Source organism: Branchiostoma floridae, chromosome 9 (genome assembly GCF_000003815.2).
Source record: "Branchiostoma floridae strain S238N-H82 chromosome 9, Bfl_VNyyK, whole genome shotgun sequence".
In the NCBI taxonomy this organism is placed as follows: Eukaryota; Metazoa; Chordata; class Leptocardii; order Amphioxiformes; family Branchiostomatidae; genus Branchiostoma; species Branchiostoma floridae.
The window spans coordinates 3,849,207-3,866,283 of NC_049987.1; the positions used below are offsets into that span (position 1 = coordinate 3,849,207).

At 41.9% G+C, this 17,077-nt stretch overlaps 2 protein-coding genes across 7 annotated transcripts in view; one reads left to right on the forward strand and one right to left on the reverse strand.

Annotated features, from left to right (window-relative positions):
- Nucleotides 1–16,907, forward strand: part of LOC118422726 (synaptic vesicular amine transporter-like) — a 29,081-nt gene extending 12,174 nt beyond the window's left edge. The window contains exons 9-16 of one of the 6 annotated variants that reach the window (XM_035830447.1): nucleotides 135–230; nucleotides 1,338–1,416; nucleotides 3,848–3,903; nucleotides 4,365–4,428; nucleotides 8,938–8,989; nucleotides 9,610–9,677; nucleotides 15,170–15,309; nucleotides 16,248–16,907. In XM_035830447.1, the coding sequence (XP_035686340.1) occupies nucleotides 135–230; nucleotides 1,338–1,416; nucleotides 3,848–3,903; nucleotides 4,365–4,428; nucleotides 8,938–8,989; nucleotides 9,610–9,677; nucleotides 15,170–15,309; nucleotides 16,248–16,330 (638 nt within the window). In that variant the 3' untranslated portion in view covers nucleotides 16,331–16,907. The remainder of the gene's footprint in view (nucleotides 1–134; nucleotides 231–1,337; nucleotides 1,417–3,847; nucleotides 3,904–4,364; nucleotides 4,429–8,937; nucleotides 8,990–9,609; nucleotides 9,678–15,169; nucleotides 15,310–16,247) is intronic. The other 5 variants (XM_035830448.1, XM_035830453.1, XM_035830452.1 and 2 more) reach the window with 5 other exon arrangements.
- Nucleotides 1–17,077, reverse strand: part of LOC118422727 — a 68,504-nt gene that overhangs the window by 41,706 nt on the left and 9,721 nt on the right. The gene's annotated exons all lie outside the window — the stretch shown is intronic.

The following is a 17,077-nucleotide window of genomic DNA, read 5'->3' on the forward strand; positions in this document are numbered from 1 at the left end:
TGATGTCGTTGACCTGAAATCTCTAAATACCCAGTTTTATAAAAAAACAACGAATCTACTAGTAGGTTACCCAACGGATTAAGGTGTACTAGCGTTACGTAGAAATGTAATGCAACCATGTGTCAATGTTACAGCGTTCATTTTCGTTGGAATCGCAACGGCTATGATGGTAGGGGGGATGGTACCCGTCTGGCTGATGATCTCTATGAACGCTTCAGCGTGGCAGCAAGGTAAATCTAAGGGCACAACCCGCCATGCGTGCAATTTGTCCGCACGTTTTCGGGGAGGCCGCCACGTATTTTTGAAAACGTTCAGACTATATAGGGCAGACGCGTCGCCCGTACTGGCACGCACGGGGGGCGAATCCGCAGCCCGATGGCACACAAAGTTTTGCCTGCACGTAAAGTTCTACGGCGTGTCTGCGTGCTCCAAAATCCGCCAGATTCCCTACGAGTTTGTACATACGGACGCGGTACTTATCACTTACGGATCCCAAAAGATTGCACACGTTTTGGTACGTAGACAGTATTTTCTCGTACGGCGGGCTGTGCCCTCAGCTTAACAATTTCTTGTCACTGATCACCACTGTATCATAGATAGAGTATGATAATAATCATAGATAGTACGACAGCTAGCCTAACTTCTTTTGACCATAGCGGTTTTACATAAATGACATGACATAAATAATCATTCTCACGTCACACTTCCGGTCTGGATGTGTGACATAGGCTTGTAAGGGGAGGGAGTTCTTTTCTGGAGCTGCGCAGAAAGTGCCCGGTGCCTACTTTAGCCTGCTTCTTTTAGATATACATTTTTTTCCCTGGGCAAATTTCGATCACAAAGGTCTATGTTTCTGCAAGAGTGACTGAAGCATTAAATATTTTTTTTAAATCTTGCCAAAAATTGTGACCTTTGGCATGCTTTGACCTGTGAGTGACCTTCATTCTCATGACTGGGACATGGACTGATCCATTAGGAGAGGGGGTGAATTTCTGACATCATGACAATCATCTGGCTGTAGCTCGTTAAAATGCCTAAGTTAAACTTGCGCTTCTTGAACCAAAACAAACCTAACAAATCCAGCTTTGCAGTGGGGGTAAAGATTGTTTGGCATGGCTTAACCATGTAGGGAATGGGCAATTCGATTTAGCAGCCCCTCTCCTGAATTTGGGTCATTTCAATTTGATAAGGATCAGAGGACTGATCGAAAGCTTGTTGCTGGTAAGCGCTTTATCATGTGTACGGATGTTAAGTTTAAAATTGTAACATAATGTTGACTATTGTCACAGATGATAGTTTGAACTTACATTCACGTTTATCAATTATTTTCCATACAGGAGTGGCGATATTACCTCAATCGGTGGGCTACATCATTGGTTCTATTCTATCACCCGTGCTGGTGGGAAAAGCAGGGCGGTAAGTCTCTCATCTTTGTGTAACGCTTGTTCACCTTTATCCGTTGAGTATCCTATATCCCTTGTTTTAAAAAAAAACAGGGTATCTAACGATGTCAAGTCGGAGGACGATGGTTTCAAATTGCATCATTCAAAAATGTACTGAAGGTACTGCAATTTGAAACCACCATCCGTATAATTGATATCCCTAAATAACTTGCTCTTATAAACAACGGATATACCATCCTACGCGACTAAAAGTGAACTAGCGTTGTAGGTCATAGTCCAGCGGCATAGCTGAAAAATTGTGCAGATTTGTCTAAAAACACCAAATTAGTTACACATGAAGTTTGATGTGTTCTTGACATAAATAAATATGGAGGCATATGTCGGGTTCTGCCCAGAATAGATTTTATGACACTTTTGGGTCATTTCTATACCGAAACTGTATATTTTGCGCTCCTGTGCCCAGGATTTTGATCCAAGTGACATGGAATTCGGTGTGAAGGTGCCTATGGTCATAGGACATATGGTCACAGGACTTCATTCACGTTTTTATTGCATACATCAGCTAAAAATGGTTAATTTTAGGATTTTATAGACATTTTTAGAAAAAAAAATGTACATTGCTTATCAAACCAAATGACCTGAAATTTGGTGTCGGGATGCCTTTACATATATAAATATCACTTTATTCATGCACAGTTTCAGTGAATGAGGGCCATTCTCATTTCAAAATACAATTTGCAAGAATTGTCTACATCACACTTAACCCTATTCAGACCGGGCTTTTTTGGTCATCCCTGGACGGGGGGGGGGGGGGGGCTTTTGAGGCCCTCCACTTCTAAGTCCTCTAACTCTTAAACAACGTGCCGTAGGGCCACCAAATTTTTAGGAAATGATATCGACATTATATCTAATAAGTATTTGACGTTTGACGTTACGTCGACGTAAGATGACGTAATTATGACGTCATCAATTTGATTATGTTGACCGGACCCATGAAAAAAAGGTATTCTCAGAAAACTTCGTTATACTACAAAAATGTAACAACAAGTGCAGATAACAGAATAATAATGTTTCTTACGACTTGTATTGCCAATAGCAACACCGATGACGTCATAATCACGTCATAAATGACGTCATGCACATCTAAGATACGAGTTAGGCTCAGCCATATAATATCCACTACCATGAATTTTTGAAGTCCTTTTTTTGCAACAAATAATCACAAAGGGCAATGGAAATAGACTAAATTCATTCATTTAGATGGTTTTTGATGAAAAAATACCAGGTAGTTACAAATTTTAAGGGATAATTAGCTTGTTATTCTTGATCTGGCCATACGGTCCGCCATCTTGGATTTCGGTCTGATGACGTCATCAAATTATCATAATTTATGCATATATGATTATGAAAGATATGCTAAATAATATAAGATTTTATTTATGTAACAAAATAGCAGTAATATAGCAAATGAATGTGAAAAATACATTGTTAGAACCAAAAATAGTGATTTTTTGGCAAAACTGCCTGTCAACAAACAGTTGCCATGGCAACACGAAAAATTGGAAAATTTTTAAAACTTCGTAAAATTGTTGCCAACAATAATTTAGGAAAACTCACCAAATTTGGTGGAGCCTCAAAAGCCCCCCCCCCCCCCCGGTCTGAATAGGGTTAAGAGTGGCGTCGAAATGCAAACTATATCGGATGTTTATATATATATACAATGTAGGACTTACCTTCAAGTAGTTGAAATTGAAGAAACTGGACCCATGTCGTTTAAAATTGCAATTGCTTTTGACATTTTAACTACTAAAAGTCTCCTTCACACGATAGCAAGAAGCCGGAATGCCGTCAGAATGAAAAGTCTTTTTTACTCCTGCCAATTTCTGGCAATACGTAGTGTGTTCCAGAAATTCTCACTGCATTCCAGCTATTTGTGTCCGTTATTTTGGCTGGCCCGAAAGATTTTGACATGTTAAAAACTGTCGAGGTGCATTCGAAGTGGAGAATTATCGAATGGCATATAAAGTGGATTCTACGTGTATTCAAACTATTTCAACTGCAGTATGACCGCATTCTGCGGCATTCCAACATTATTCAAAACATTCCTATCTCATTTGATGGAGAACCGAAACGGCAAGCCACTTCGAATCCTGCCCGAATGTGGCCAAAAGAATATCTGGAATCTAGTGAGAATTTCTAGAATACACTACGAATTCCCAGGAATAGAAAAGAATTTCCATTCCGACGGTATTTTGGCACATTCCTTCTCGTGTGAAGGGGATATTAAGGTCCATTTGGAATTCCCACTTGGAGACGAATTTTGCAAATACTTCATTTCGGCTAGTTCTGCTTGATTCCTGCTGATTCGGTTTTAGTGTGAAGGCCCTATTATCAGGTGTTATATAAAGTGTTACTGAATATGATAAGTATACGTTTATCCTCAGTTGGCGTCTGATTCTTGTTGGAAGCTTAGGACTGGGAGTCTCTATGACAATTGCAAGTAAAAGTTACTTTTTAAGCAATTTGCCTATTACCTGCTTCGGGACTGAAAGAGAGAGAGAGAGAGAGAGGGAGAGAGAGAGAGAGAGAGAGAAAGACAAAGAGAGACAAAGAGAGAGAAAGGTAAAGAAATAGAGAAAGGGAGAGAAAGTGAGAAGAGAAAGAGAGAGGGAGTGAGGGAGAGAAAGAAAGAGAGAGAGGAAAAGAGAGAGAAAGATAGAGAGAGAAAGAAAGAGAGAGAGAGAGAGGTCACCACTAACAACTGCGAAAAATAACTTTAAGTAAGTCATATATGTATCGCTAGTATTACCCATAGGCCCTTATCAGACCGTACGGGGGTACATATCTGCTATGTCAACATTTTCATCGCAGAAAAAATTATGCATTACATATATACATCAAGAATATTTAGTTCAATAAATATATAAGATTCATCATCACTAGCAATGTCTTGCTTTGCAGATGCCCTTGTCCAGGAACATCCCAGAGTTGATCGCGCCCTACTTTGCTTTTGGAGTAGCCGGTGGTATGTAGTAATTCTGCACTATACTATTGTGGAGTAGCCGGTGGTATGTAGCAGTTCTGCACTATACTATTGTGGAGTAGCCGGTGGTATGTAGCAGTTCTGCACTATACTATTGTGGAGTAGCCGGTGGCATGTAGTAATTCTGCACTACACTATTGTGGAGTAGCCGGTGGTATGTAGCAGTTCTGCACTATACTATTGTGGAGTAGCCGGTGGTATGTAGTAGGTCTGCACTATACTATTGTGGAGTAGCCGGTGGTATGTAGTAATCCTGCACTATACTATTGTGGAGTAGCCGGTGGTATGTAGTAATTCTGCGCTATACTATTGTGGAGTAGCCGGTGGTATGTAGTAATTCTGCACTATATCTACTGTGGAGTAGCCGGTGGTATGTAGTAATTCTGCGCTATACTATTGTGGAGTAGCCGGTGGTATGTAGTAATCCTGCACTATATCTATTGTGGAGTAGCCGGTGGTATGTAGTAATTCTGCACTATAGTATTGTGGAGTAGCCGGTGGTATGTAGTAGTTCTGCACTATACTATTGTGGAGTAGCCGGTGGTATGTAGTAATTCTGCACTATACTATTGTGGAGTAGCCGGTGGTATGTAGTAATTCTGCACTATACTATTGTGGAGTAGCCGGTGGTATGTAGTAATTCTGCACTATACTATTGTGGAGTAGCCGGTGGTATGTAGTAATTCTGCACTATACTATTGTGGAGTAGCCGGTGGTATGTAGTAATCCTGCACTATATCTATTGTGGAGTAGCCGGTGGTATGTAGTAATTCTGCACTATAGTATTGTGGAGTAGCCGGTGGTATGTAGTAGTTCTGCACTATACTATTGTGGAGTAGCCGGTGGTATGTAGTAATTCTGCACTATACTATTGTGGAGTAGCCGGTGGTATGTAGTAATTCTGCACTATACTATTGTGGAGTAGCCGGTGGTATGTAGTAGCACTATACTATTATGGAGTAGCCGGTGTTATGTAGTAATTCTGCACTATACTATTGTGGAGTAGCCGGTGGTATGTAGTAATTCTGCTCTATACTGTTGTGGAGTAGCCGGTGGTATGTAGTAATTCTGCACTATAGTATTGTGGAGTAGCCTGTGGCATGTAGTAATTCTGCACTATATCTATTGTGGAGTAGCCGGTGGTATGTAGTAATTCTGCACTATACTATTGTGGAGTAGCCGGTGGTATGTAGTAATTCTGCACTATACTATTGTGGAGTAGCCGGTCATCATCATCATATCTTGCCGCTCCAAGTCCCAATCCAACAGCGGGCCACGTCGTTGGCCTCCCTCAGATCACTGTCTGAACAGCTGGGGCCGAACTCACAATGTTGCATCAGATGTTGCATTGTTTGTGGTTCGTCTCCACACGGGCAAGCTGAGCTTGTGGCTTTGCCCCATTTCAGCATGTTGTCACCAGTTTTTCCCACCTTTGCTCTCGCCCTGTTTAGAGTTGCCCACTCCCTCCCCGGTAGGTCTGCTCCAGGGGGGAGTGCCTCACTGGGGGGTGGCAGTGCCTCGTTGTTATTTGTGTCACTCTCTTTCCACCTCTCAGACCTGAAGGTGTCTGGTGGTACTTCCCCCAGGCCTGGGACCGTCATGAAACTGCGGCGTGATCTCAGCCTTCAGGGAACCTCCTGATGCCCGTGTAAGGGGTGCCTGGGATCGCGCAGTTGCTTGTCCCGCTCCACTCTTGTCTGGGCTTGCTTGGGGGACAGATGCCGGAAAGCTTGTACAGAGCCGGTAGGGGAGTTGCTTTCAGGGTACCAGTGATGGTACGGCAGGCTCTGCAGCACAGTACTCGGCTGTCGAGGAGCACAACGCCAGCGCAGTCTGCTTCAGGGTGCTAGGGTCGGCACCCCAGGTCGAGTTGGCAAGGTTACCGAGGAGGCTGTTCCGGGTGGATACCTTCCTCCTGAGCTTAGCGATGTGCTCTTTGAAGGACAGGGTCCTGTCGAGGGTCACGCCTAGGTATACTGGGTAAGGTGTGTTCTCTAGTTCTTTCCCTTCCCATGTGATCTTGAGTTTCCTGGATGCAGCGTGGTTGTTCAGGTGGAAGGCGCAGACCTGGGTCTTGCCTGGGTTGGCGTTCAGGAACCATGACTTGTAGTATCCAGATAGTACCTGAAGTGCATCTGTGAGGCGTTTCTCGATGGTCTTGAAACTTCTTGCCTGGGTTGCTAGACAGAGGTCATCTGCATAGATGAACCTTCGAATGTTGTTGAAAGTAGGCTGATCATTGGTATAAATATTGAAAAGCATTGGGGCTAAAACTGAGCCCTGTGGCAAACCATTCTTCTGTGCACGTGCTCTCCATCGACTGCGCTTACCGTCCATCTCAACAAAGAAGTGGCGATTCGTCAGGAGTGACTCTATGATGCAGACGATCTGTGTACTCTTGATCATACGGGCCACTTTAGTCAAGAGAGCACGGTGGTTCACCGTGTCATAGGCAGCTGTGAGATCGACGAATACAGCACCAGTTATCGTTCCGGTCTCAAAGCCGTCTTCGATGAACTGAGTGAGGTTCAGTACTTGTCCGCAGCACGACCGCCCTTCTCTGAATCCACACTGGTCGCGGCAGAGTTGCTCCTCGACAGTGGGCTTGATACGGGTCATTATGAGTCGTTCATACAACTTGAAGAGTATGCAGAGGAGTGATATTGGTCTGTAGCTTTTTGGCAAGGTTGGGTCTTTGTTAGGTTTTAGCAGAGCTATAACCTTTGCACGTCGCCACAGCTTGGGTAGTTGGGTACTGCTAGCACCTTTGTTGAACAACTGTAGTAGCCAGTCTAGGGCTTTGTCACCAAAATGTCTGATCATCTCGGCACTGATCCCATCAAGTCCAGATGCTTTGCCAGTTTTTAGATGCTTCAGACAGGCTAGCAACTCCTCACGGGAAAAGGGGAAGAAGATTTCATCGCTCTCTTCAAGGGCGCGTCTCATTTCTTCTTTCATCCTTTTAACGTAGCCACGTTCCTTGTTGTGAGGTTTTCCGTTGTCTAGCAGTTGTTTTGCCACTCGGTTCGGAGTCACTGCTGTAGCACGTTGGTCTGGTTCTTGGTCAGCATTTAGTTTCTTGATGGTCTTCCAGGCCTTCTTGCTGTTGTGTGTCATGTCCAGCCCACCAATAGTTTCTCGCCAGCGTTCCTTCCTCGCTTCACTGAGTGATGCTAGTAGGTTTTCTCCGAGTTCAATGGTTTCTTCCGCAAATGGGTCGGTGTCGTAGGCTTTAGTGTACCTGTCGTAGATTTCTTTGCTGGAATCAGTTAGGCCAGGGATATATTGTTTCCTACATCCACGAGGGATGGTTTTCTTGGCAACATCCCAGACTAATCTTTGAAAGGTTTCGTATCCTTCAGATGTTGGGTCAATGTCTTCAATCCCTTCTTCCAACTTTGAAGTGAAATCTTCCCACCTGGCTCTGTGGTAGTTGAGCCTCGGTAGTGGCTTTCTGTTGGTGATGGGTTTGACAACAGGAGTGAGGAGAACACTGATAGGGCTATGTTGAGACTTGGGTAAGGGATCTTGTACTGACTTCTGAAAGTCCTTGTGGAGTAGCCGGTGGTATGTAGTAATTCTGCACTAGACTATTGTGGAGTAGCCGGTGGTATGTAGTAATTCTGCACTAGACTATTGTGGAGTAGCCGGTGGTATGTAGTAATTCTGCACTAGACTATTGTGGAGTAGCCGGTGGTATGTAGTAATTCTGCACTAGACTATTGTGGAGTAGCCGGTGGTATGTAGTAATTCTGCACTAGACTATTGTGGAGTAGCCGGTGGTATGTAGTAATTCTGCACTATAGTATTGTGGACTAGCCGGTTGCATGTAGTAATTCTGCACTATAGTATTGTGGAGTAGCCGGTGGTATGTAGTAATTCTGCACTATAATATTGTGGAGTAGCCGGTGGTATGTAGTAATTCTGCACTAGACTATTGTGGAGTAGCCGGTGGTATGTACATAGTCCTGCACATGTACGTTTCCAGAATATTATAAATCTCTTCCTGAATATTTCTAAACAGCCTCCTTTGTTGCCACAATATCAGTCCACAACGAATGCAGTGGAAAATGAAACACATGTCATTTGTGGATTTGATGCAGAAAAAAATAGACTATTTGGTATAGTATCCGAAATCACACCAAGCTTCTCTTGCTAGTGAGATCATCGAATCAATCTGTTGTAGAATATATGGGACGTTTCATTTTTAACTGTGTTCAAAGAAGAAGTCAAACCCGCAATAGTAACATAAGTGTAGTTCCCTATTCTGTATCGTATGTACAATCAACCACTTAATATTTGTATGTTAGTATTTAGAATATCTACCTGCAGTTCAACACGTGCAATTAACCCCAATGGGCATAACTTTGCAATAAAACATCAATATATAATATCCTCGATCTTCTGTATTCAAATCATCTTGAGATATCCGTTGATTCTGGTAGATTCTTTAAAAAACGTTAACTTTGTTCTGTCTCGTGTTTCTAACAGGGCTGGCAGAAACAGCTGTGCTAACAGAGATAGGGGAGTTAGCGGACAGCAGGTGAGACATTATATTGTCGCCAAAATATTTCTATGCAGTACCGTTGAAGAGGTTCACCAGTCACGTATGAATACAGTTGATCCAAATTTTCTTCGAGCAATGACTGTTTATTAAAGGTAAAGTATGTACCTGCAAATTTTCGACGGATGACAGTCCATGTTGATCACGGAGAATGACCTAGTCGTTAGGTAAATTCCGGCATGTAAGATGGCAACCTTGTGTATAGTAAATAACGTATATCAGAATATATGGGGCATGCAATCAAAAATGATATTTGTTTTCAATTAGCTTTGAAAAGAATGGACAAACCCTGTGGTCGATAGGGATTTTTTGGAATATAAAATATGCTTAATTTGTGATATCCAATTCTGAGTTTTATGATTGCCCTACGTATGTCTATGCTTTTTATTTTTAAAAAGTATTCTTATATGTAACGTATTCTCTGGGATTTGTTTGTTTGTTTTATTTATTTTACCAGGGGTAACATATCGCCTTTTCTAGGCGCTTTTCAATGTGCCCTGGGGGGTAACCCAAGACATTCATATACATACATATCAAATAAAATAAGAAGCAACATAACATGAGAAAATTAACTTTTGACGCATATACCCGCCTTTCAGACACGGCTCGAAATACGGGAGCGCCTTCGCTATCTCAGAAACCGCCATCGGCGTCGGCACGACTATTGGTAGGTTTTAGTTACTCCTAGGTATATGTTGTGGGACCGCGTGGCACGATCGGGAGCGCGTTGGTCTCAGGCCCGAGAGGTCCCGGGTTCAAATCCGCTTGCCGTGTCACCGATCTTGTGCCCTTGGGAAAGGCACTTTACACGACTTTCCTCACCTAACTCAGGTGTAAATGAGTACATAGCTTCGGCTAGTGGCAGTGACAGGCCTTTGTTGTGGTGACAGGCCATAGGGGCATGTTCGGGCATGACGCACCCGCCATGACACACGAGTCAGGGGTAGGAGGAACCCCTTACATCCTTGGTCGGAAGTCCTCCTAGGAGACGGAAACTCCAAATAACAAACCTGCATCTGCTGGGGCCGTCTTACACGTTGCAAACAATTGCCCCTGTAGGACTTAGTGCGCCAGTGGACGAGAGGGTGGTGGAGAAGGAAGTGCACACCCCTCCTTCACCTTAAAAAAAAAGGTGGTCCAACATGAAAAAACAGTTTTGTACCGGTACCTGTATGTACCGGTACCCACCGCTCGTTACTCCCCAAACAGAGGTTGGTGGGTAAGATGTTTACCTTTACGTTCGATCTCAGAAGGGAAAAGGGGTGCATGTTAAAAGGTAACAATCGTACCCACCGACCTCTGCTTGGAAAAAAAGTTGTTTTTCTTAGTATTGTACTTTTTTTCATATACATATTGACGTATGATTGACATTATTCGTACTAGTATTGCTTTCAAAACAACGGATAAAGGTTACCCCATGGATAAAAGTGAACTAGCGTTACAGCATGACGAGTTATGTTGTCCACAAACACACACACATACATACGTACACAGCCCGCTGCAGTATCGTAAGAAAATACCAGGTAAACCATTTTAGTTGACCTTCGTTTCCACATCCGCTACTCAACGTCCGAATATCATGAAGATCCACCCACATTTCCTCAAGTTCAGTTATCCACAGACAAACACACATAGATACACAGCCTACCGTGAGAAAAAAAAACGGCAGTTAAACCATTTCAAACTTGACCTTTGTTTTCATGGGGGCTACAGTTTTCCCAAATTTCAGGAACACCCACCCTTTTTTGATTCAGGCCGACATGTTTATAGCCCCCCTTTAACCTTTTTCGGCCCGGTGGGACAAGGTTTTGGCCCCCCCCCCCCCGTGATCTCGCCCCCCCCCCCTGGGGGCGAAAATCACTAGCGATCTCGCCCCCCGGGGCGAAATCACTAGCGATCTCGCCCTCCCCGGTTGGTGATCTCGCCCCCCTACCTCGCCCCCCTTTAGCGATTTCGCCCCCCCCCCAAAAAAAATGGGTTTACATGACATTTTAGAAGTTGATTGGTATAAATCACAAAATGCAGTTTGAGAATGATATAAGTACACGAGTTTGATACATAACTCCATTCATAGTATCAATATTAACATAATTACATAGTAATAAGATAGTTGAACTTGTTTCAGACAAGGAGGGTTGAGTCCCTTGTATTCCCATTATTGCGTGTACCTGAGTTTTGACATAAGATGTATTTCATTGTATTCACCTGTCCTCAACCAACCTATATATCTCCAATATGAAGTCTCTACCATGAAGTGACCACAAAAGAACTATGTAATGTCTTTATTAATTATGCAAATATTAGGTATTAATTAGAATAACGCACATTTTGGTATATGCACCTGGCCAAGGGATATCTTCACCTCCAACATGACTGTTTTTTCTAGTATTTAGGAACTGATGCATTTACCCGTGTTTCTTAAGACTGGTACTTAACCAGTGTTTGTGTAGCATTTAGCAACAGCTATATCAACTTGCGCGTAGATAGTGTTTATAATGAGAAACTATTATTCACGTGTGTTTTTGTTAGTGCTTTGGAAATGTTTCCAGCACAAGAAAGAAAACACTGTGACAAATTGAAAACATATAGCTGACGTATTCCGTACCATAGACGGTGTTGATTTATACGTTCGCAGTAGCACTGTTTTTATGCCACCTCAGCTGCAAAAATTGTCTTTTTACCTAGGTACCAGGTAGCACACCATATACGTTACTCCCCAGGTGCAGTATAGTACCAGGTAGCGCACCTGTAATATGTAGTAACCAGCTGCTCTTGGGGGGGGGGGGTCGAAAACGCTAAAGGGGGGTGAAAACGCTAGTGATCTCGCCCCCCGCTGTCACACCGGGCTTTTTTGGACCGGGGGGGAGGCTTTTGAGGCCCTCCACTTCTAAGTCCTATAACTCTAGATCTATCACGACGTGCCGTAGGGCCACCAAATTTTCAAGACATAATGTCAATATAATATCTGACCAGTCTTTGACGTTTGACGTTACGTCGACGTAAGATGGCGTAATTATGACGTCATCAATTTGATTATATTGACCGGACCCATGAAAAAAGGGTATTCTCAGAAAAATTCAAGTTATGCCACGAAAATGTAACAACAAGTGCAGATAACAGAATAATAATGTTTATTATGACTTCCGTTGCCAATAGCAACATCAATGACGTCAAAATGACGTCATAAAATGACGTCATGCACATCAAGATATGAGTTGGGCTCCGGCATATTATATCCATCACCTTAAATTTTTATATTTCAGCCATACCATAGGTATGGTGAAATATATTGTATTCGTAATGTTTCTTTCTTTCTTTCTTTCTTTCTTTCTTTCTTTCTTTCTCCTGTCAAATCTTCAGAACACGGTATCTCCCTTGTTCCTCAACCGAATGACTTGAAATTTGGCACAAGGGTAGAGTGGGCCAATACCCTCGGACTCTTTTTTCCTTTTTTCCATATCTGTCTCTTAAATGATTTTATTAAGGTTATTTGGTCATCTTAAGACCAAAACTGTATATTTGGGCCCCCTGTACCCTGGTATTATAACCGAATGAGCTGAAATTTGGTACAGATGTGCCTTGATAAGTCCCCCATATAGATTCAATATCAGTTTTGGTGTACAGTATAACGAAATACTTATTTTTGCGATTTTTTGGTCATTTTTTTACCAAAAAAGGACACTTTTGGCTCCTGTACCTTGGTTTTAGAACCGGATGACCTGAAATTTAGTATAGGAGTGCCCTAGACATATGCGCACATGGATTCAATAACACTTGAGGCATACGGTACAATAAAATGCTCAATTTTGCGATTATTTGGCCATTTTATGACCAAAAAGTACACTTTTGGCTATTGTGCTCTGGTTTTAAAACCAAATGACCTAAATTTTGGTAAAAGGGTGCACTAGATATTTATTCAAATGACACATGTATAATTTTTGTCATAGACTACGTCAAAATGATATATTTGGGGATTTTTTTGTCATTTTCCAATAGCCAGAGGGGTCAATGACCTTAAGGTCGTTGACCCCCAGCTGCAGATTGGACCTACTGGCATATATGTCTATTTAATCTAATTAGATAGGTAACCAATCACTTAGCCTGAATCTATATCCTAAAGAGGAGGGTGGCAGCCAATCAGCGAGCCCGGTGTTATCTGGAAGAGTCCATTCTTACACGGAGGGGTTCGTTTTTTTTTTAAAATTCATCATTGGACTGGTGAAGTCTTTCAGTGGATGCATTTTTGGACAGGTCTATTTTTGCAATTTTACAGAATGTGTGCTGGAAGAGTCTATTCTCGCACGGAGGGGGGATTTTTCAAAATTCATATTTTGGACTTTGGTGACTTCTAGTTTGTCAAAGTCTTTCAGTAGGGTTATTTTTGGACTGGTCTAATTTGCAATTTTACATGGGTGTTCTGGAAGAGTCCATTCTTGCATAGAGGGGGCTTTTTTTTAAAATCCATTTTTTGGACTTCAGTGATTATGTCAAAGTCCTATTTTAGCGGATGTATTTTTGGACTGCTGTACTTTACATGGAAGAGTCCATGTTTTGCACACGGAAGGGGGATTTTTTCAAATTCAGTTTTGAACGGGTGATGATTCAAAATTCAATTTTAGTGGAAGTGTTTTTAGACTGGTCTATTATACCTTTTTATGCACTGGGACCTTTTTTGCTAAATTCAATTTTGGATTTGGTTTCTTTTTCAAAAGGCCAAGGTTTCAGTGGGAGTATTTCTGGACTGGTCTATTGTGCAAATTCACATAGGGTGCACTGGAGTCCATTCTTGAACGGGGGAATTTTGTAAGACTCATTTTTGGGTTAAACCGTCATTAGTAAAAGTGATTTTTCAAATGGGTGATTTTGAAATAGCCTATTGTTGCATGGGGAGGGAGATGGCTGAAATATGCTGTATTTGCTCTCAAGCAAATGTCGGCCTTTCTAGTTAAAAATACTTTTTTTGCAACAAATAATCACAAAATACAATGGAAATAGACTAAATTCATTCATTTAGATGGTTTTTGGTGAAAAAATACCAGGTAGTTACAAATTTTATGGGATAATTAGCTTGTTATTCTTGATCTGGCCATTCGGTCCGCCATTTTGGGCTGATGACGTCATAAAATTAGCATAATTTATGCATATATCATTATGAAAGATATGCTAAATAGTATAAGATTTTATATATGTAAAAATGTTAACGAAATAGCAGTAATATAGCAAATAAATGTGAAAAATACATTGTTAGAACCAAAAATAGTGATTTTTGGCAAAACTGCCTGTCAACAAACGGTTGCCATGGCAACAAAAAAATGGAAAATTTGTCAAACTTCGTCAACTTGTTGCCAACAATATTTTAGGAAAACTCACCAAATTTGGTGGCTCTAAGCCTCTCTGGCGTTAAAGGACATCGAAGTTGGGGCGGACCTCAAAAGCCCCCCCCCCCCGGTCTGAATAGGATTAAAACAACCATGGCACAACTAAAAGTATAACCGTCTTGGCGAAGTTAATAGCATATATATAGAATACAATCGCAACACGGTGTATTCCGTATCACCCGAGGTACAAGCTCGACCGCGGGACGGATCGCCCAACGGCCGAAGGTCGGAGGGTGATCCGACCCGCGGGAGGGCTGGGACCTAGCCTCCTTCACCGGCGTCTCTAGGGCACCTCTTTGGCCTTGGCGAAAGTCGATTTGCGATATTTATCCGGGAATACGACGGGAAAGGAAAATATGTCGGGAAAGGAAAAATGCCGGGAGAGAATATATACCGGGGGGAGTGTACAGGCCCTAATACTAGCTGGGACCACACATATTTCGATGCCAAATGCACCACAAGTTGAGAAAATATTGTGTCCGCGAACAAAAGATTGTAACAACAGCAATTCTAACGTCCGCAATCCGGTATTCGAATTTTCAACGGTGCCGTATTCGGCCTTTCGAAATAGTTCGATTTACTCGAAGGAAGCCCATGTGATACAACTTAGAACCCGTGTGATACGGAAAGTTATCACACGGTCCGGAACACCTGTATCGAACGTTTTCGCGGTCCAGGTATGACATAAACATGTATATAACCCATTCATGGAAGATGATGCATTGAATACATCATGGATAGAAAGTGTGAAACCAAGCCATTCTAATCTGTTTGTCTGTAGGGCTTGCGGTCTCCGGAGTTTTGATGGAAGCTGTAGGCTTTTTTTGGATGATGCTAGGCTTAGGGCTACTCAACGTACTTCTCAGTCCTGCTGCCATCCTACTGCGGAATGTACCAAGTACAGAAAAGAAGGACAAGTTGGTAAGGCCCCCTGTCCACTAGGACGGCGATCGTGCTGCGCTCTCAGTGCGACCTACATGTGTGTAACCTTCACTTCCACACTGGGTATATTATGACAAACGTAAAAGTGTGATTGAGAAGACAACAAAACGCAAAAAGTGTAAAAAGATTCGTTTCTTTTCGATACAATTCGTTGAGCAATAGGACGTCAAATTTTAGGTCGCAGATAGAGCGCTGTAAATGCGCCGTCCTAGTGGAAGGAGGGTATAAGCATTAATCTCCAAGCAGATTCTACAATGGCACAAAATAGTACTAAACTGAATTTTTATTAATATACTCGCCACTTACTAGGTAAGTGGCGAGAAAAGGGTGAAATGGGATCAGAAATGTGTGGGTCGAGTCCCCCATGCCGTAAGTGAAGACATTGTCAAAATTATAATATCTTTATTGCAAACTCATGCCCGAAGGCTAATTGCAAAAATACATATATGAAAGTACAATGGTGATAATAATACTAAATGGTATACAATAATAAAGTGGACATTAAGTGAAATAGGGTTCATCAACTAGTGATACTTCTAATCTAAAATGAATGCTATTGGGTTTGATTTCTTTTCTGTATTCAGTGGAGGATGAAATTCCTGACATATGGATTGGGTGGTGCTAACAGGAAGACAGTTTTATGTAGTTCTGTACGATGTGCAAAGCTGGGGAAAATTTTGTTGACTAGTTTAAATATTTTGTCTCTTTCGGGCACTGTAGTGTGGATAATGACAAATAAAGTGCAGTTCGTCTTCCACTGCTTTTCCTGTACAATAGGAATGGCGTTTAATAAGGTTACGTTTACCGCTTATGCCATCTAGTACGGCTCCTTGTCAATAACCTTATCTTTACTCCAATGTTGTATTTTTACAATGGAATTGTCTTCTGTTTTATAATTCAACTTTTTCATTTTACAGTCAATCGTCTACAAGGAGGAGAACCAGCTGAAGACACAGTTCTACAAACCTCAACCTGGGGAGGATTTCTAAGGATAAAGTGACGAAAGTTATTTGGGGGGAGGGGGTATGTTTATTACGTAAGATGCAGGATTTGTGCTCGTATGTCGAAAAAGAAGTGGCCAAAATTAGTATGTATTTGACACTTCTCACATGCATGACGTTACATTGATGTGCGACCTTATTCAAGTGTCGGATTTACATACAGATGGAGTCTGGTAACAAAAGAAATAGATTTGTGAACACTTTGCCCCTTCTTACACTAAATTCACCCCTCATGTAGACATAGGTAATAACTTTGATACAAGGGCTCAGAAATAAAGCACATTTTTAATAACATAATAATATAATATCTTTATTGAAAACTCATGCCCGAAGGCCAATTGCAAAAATACATGTATGAAAGTACAATAATGATATAAATGATACTGAATGGTATACAATAACAAAGCGGACATTAAGTGAAATAGGGGTCAGCAACTAGTGATACTTCTAATATTTCTTATGCATACTGTTGTATTGTCCGTATAGTGACACCCCATATATAGATATAATGCACTAACCCAGCCACTCCAACTAACATCTGTTTTGAATAAAGAACACTATCCTGTACAACTCAAAGTCAAGACCTGCTTATCCCAGCCCCTCTTACAGTACGCAACAACACATCACAACACAACACATATCTGTTCTTCCGCAATTTGCAAGCGAAGTAGCATAAGAAAAGGTTTGAGCGGTGATAGAGAACCAGGCCCAGAGTCATATGCTTTGAGGGATGCGATAACCCGCAA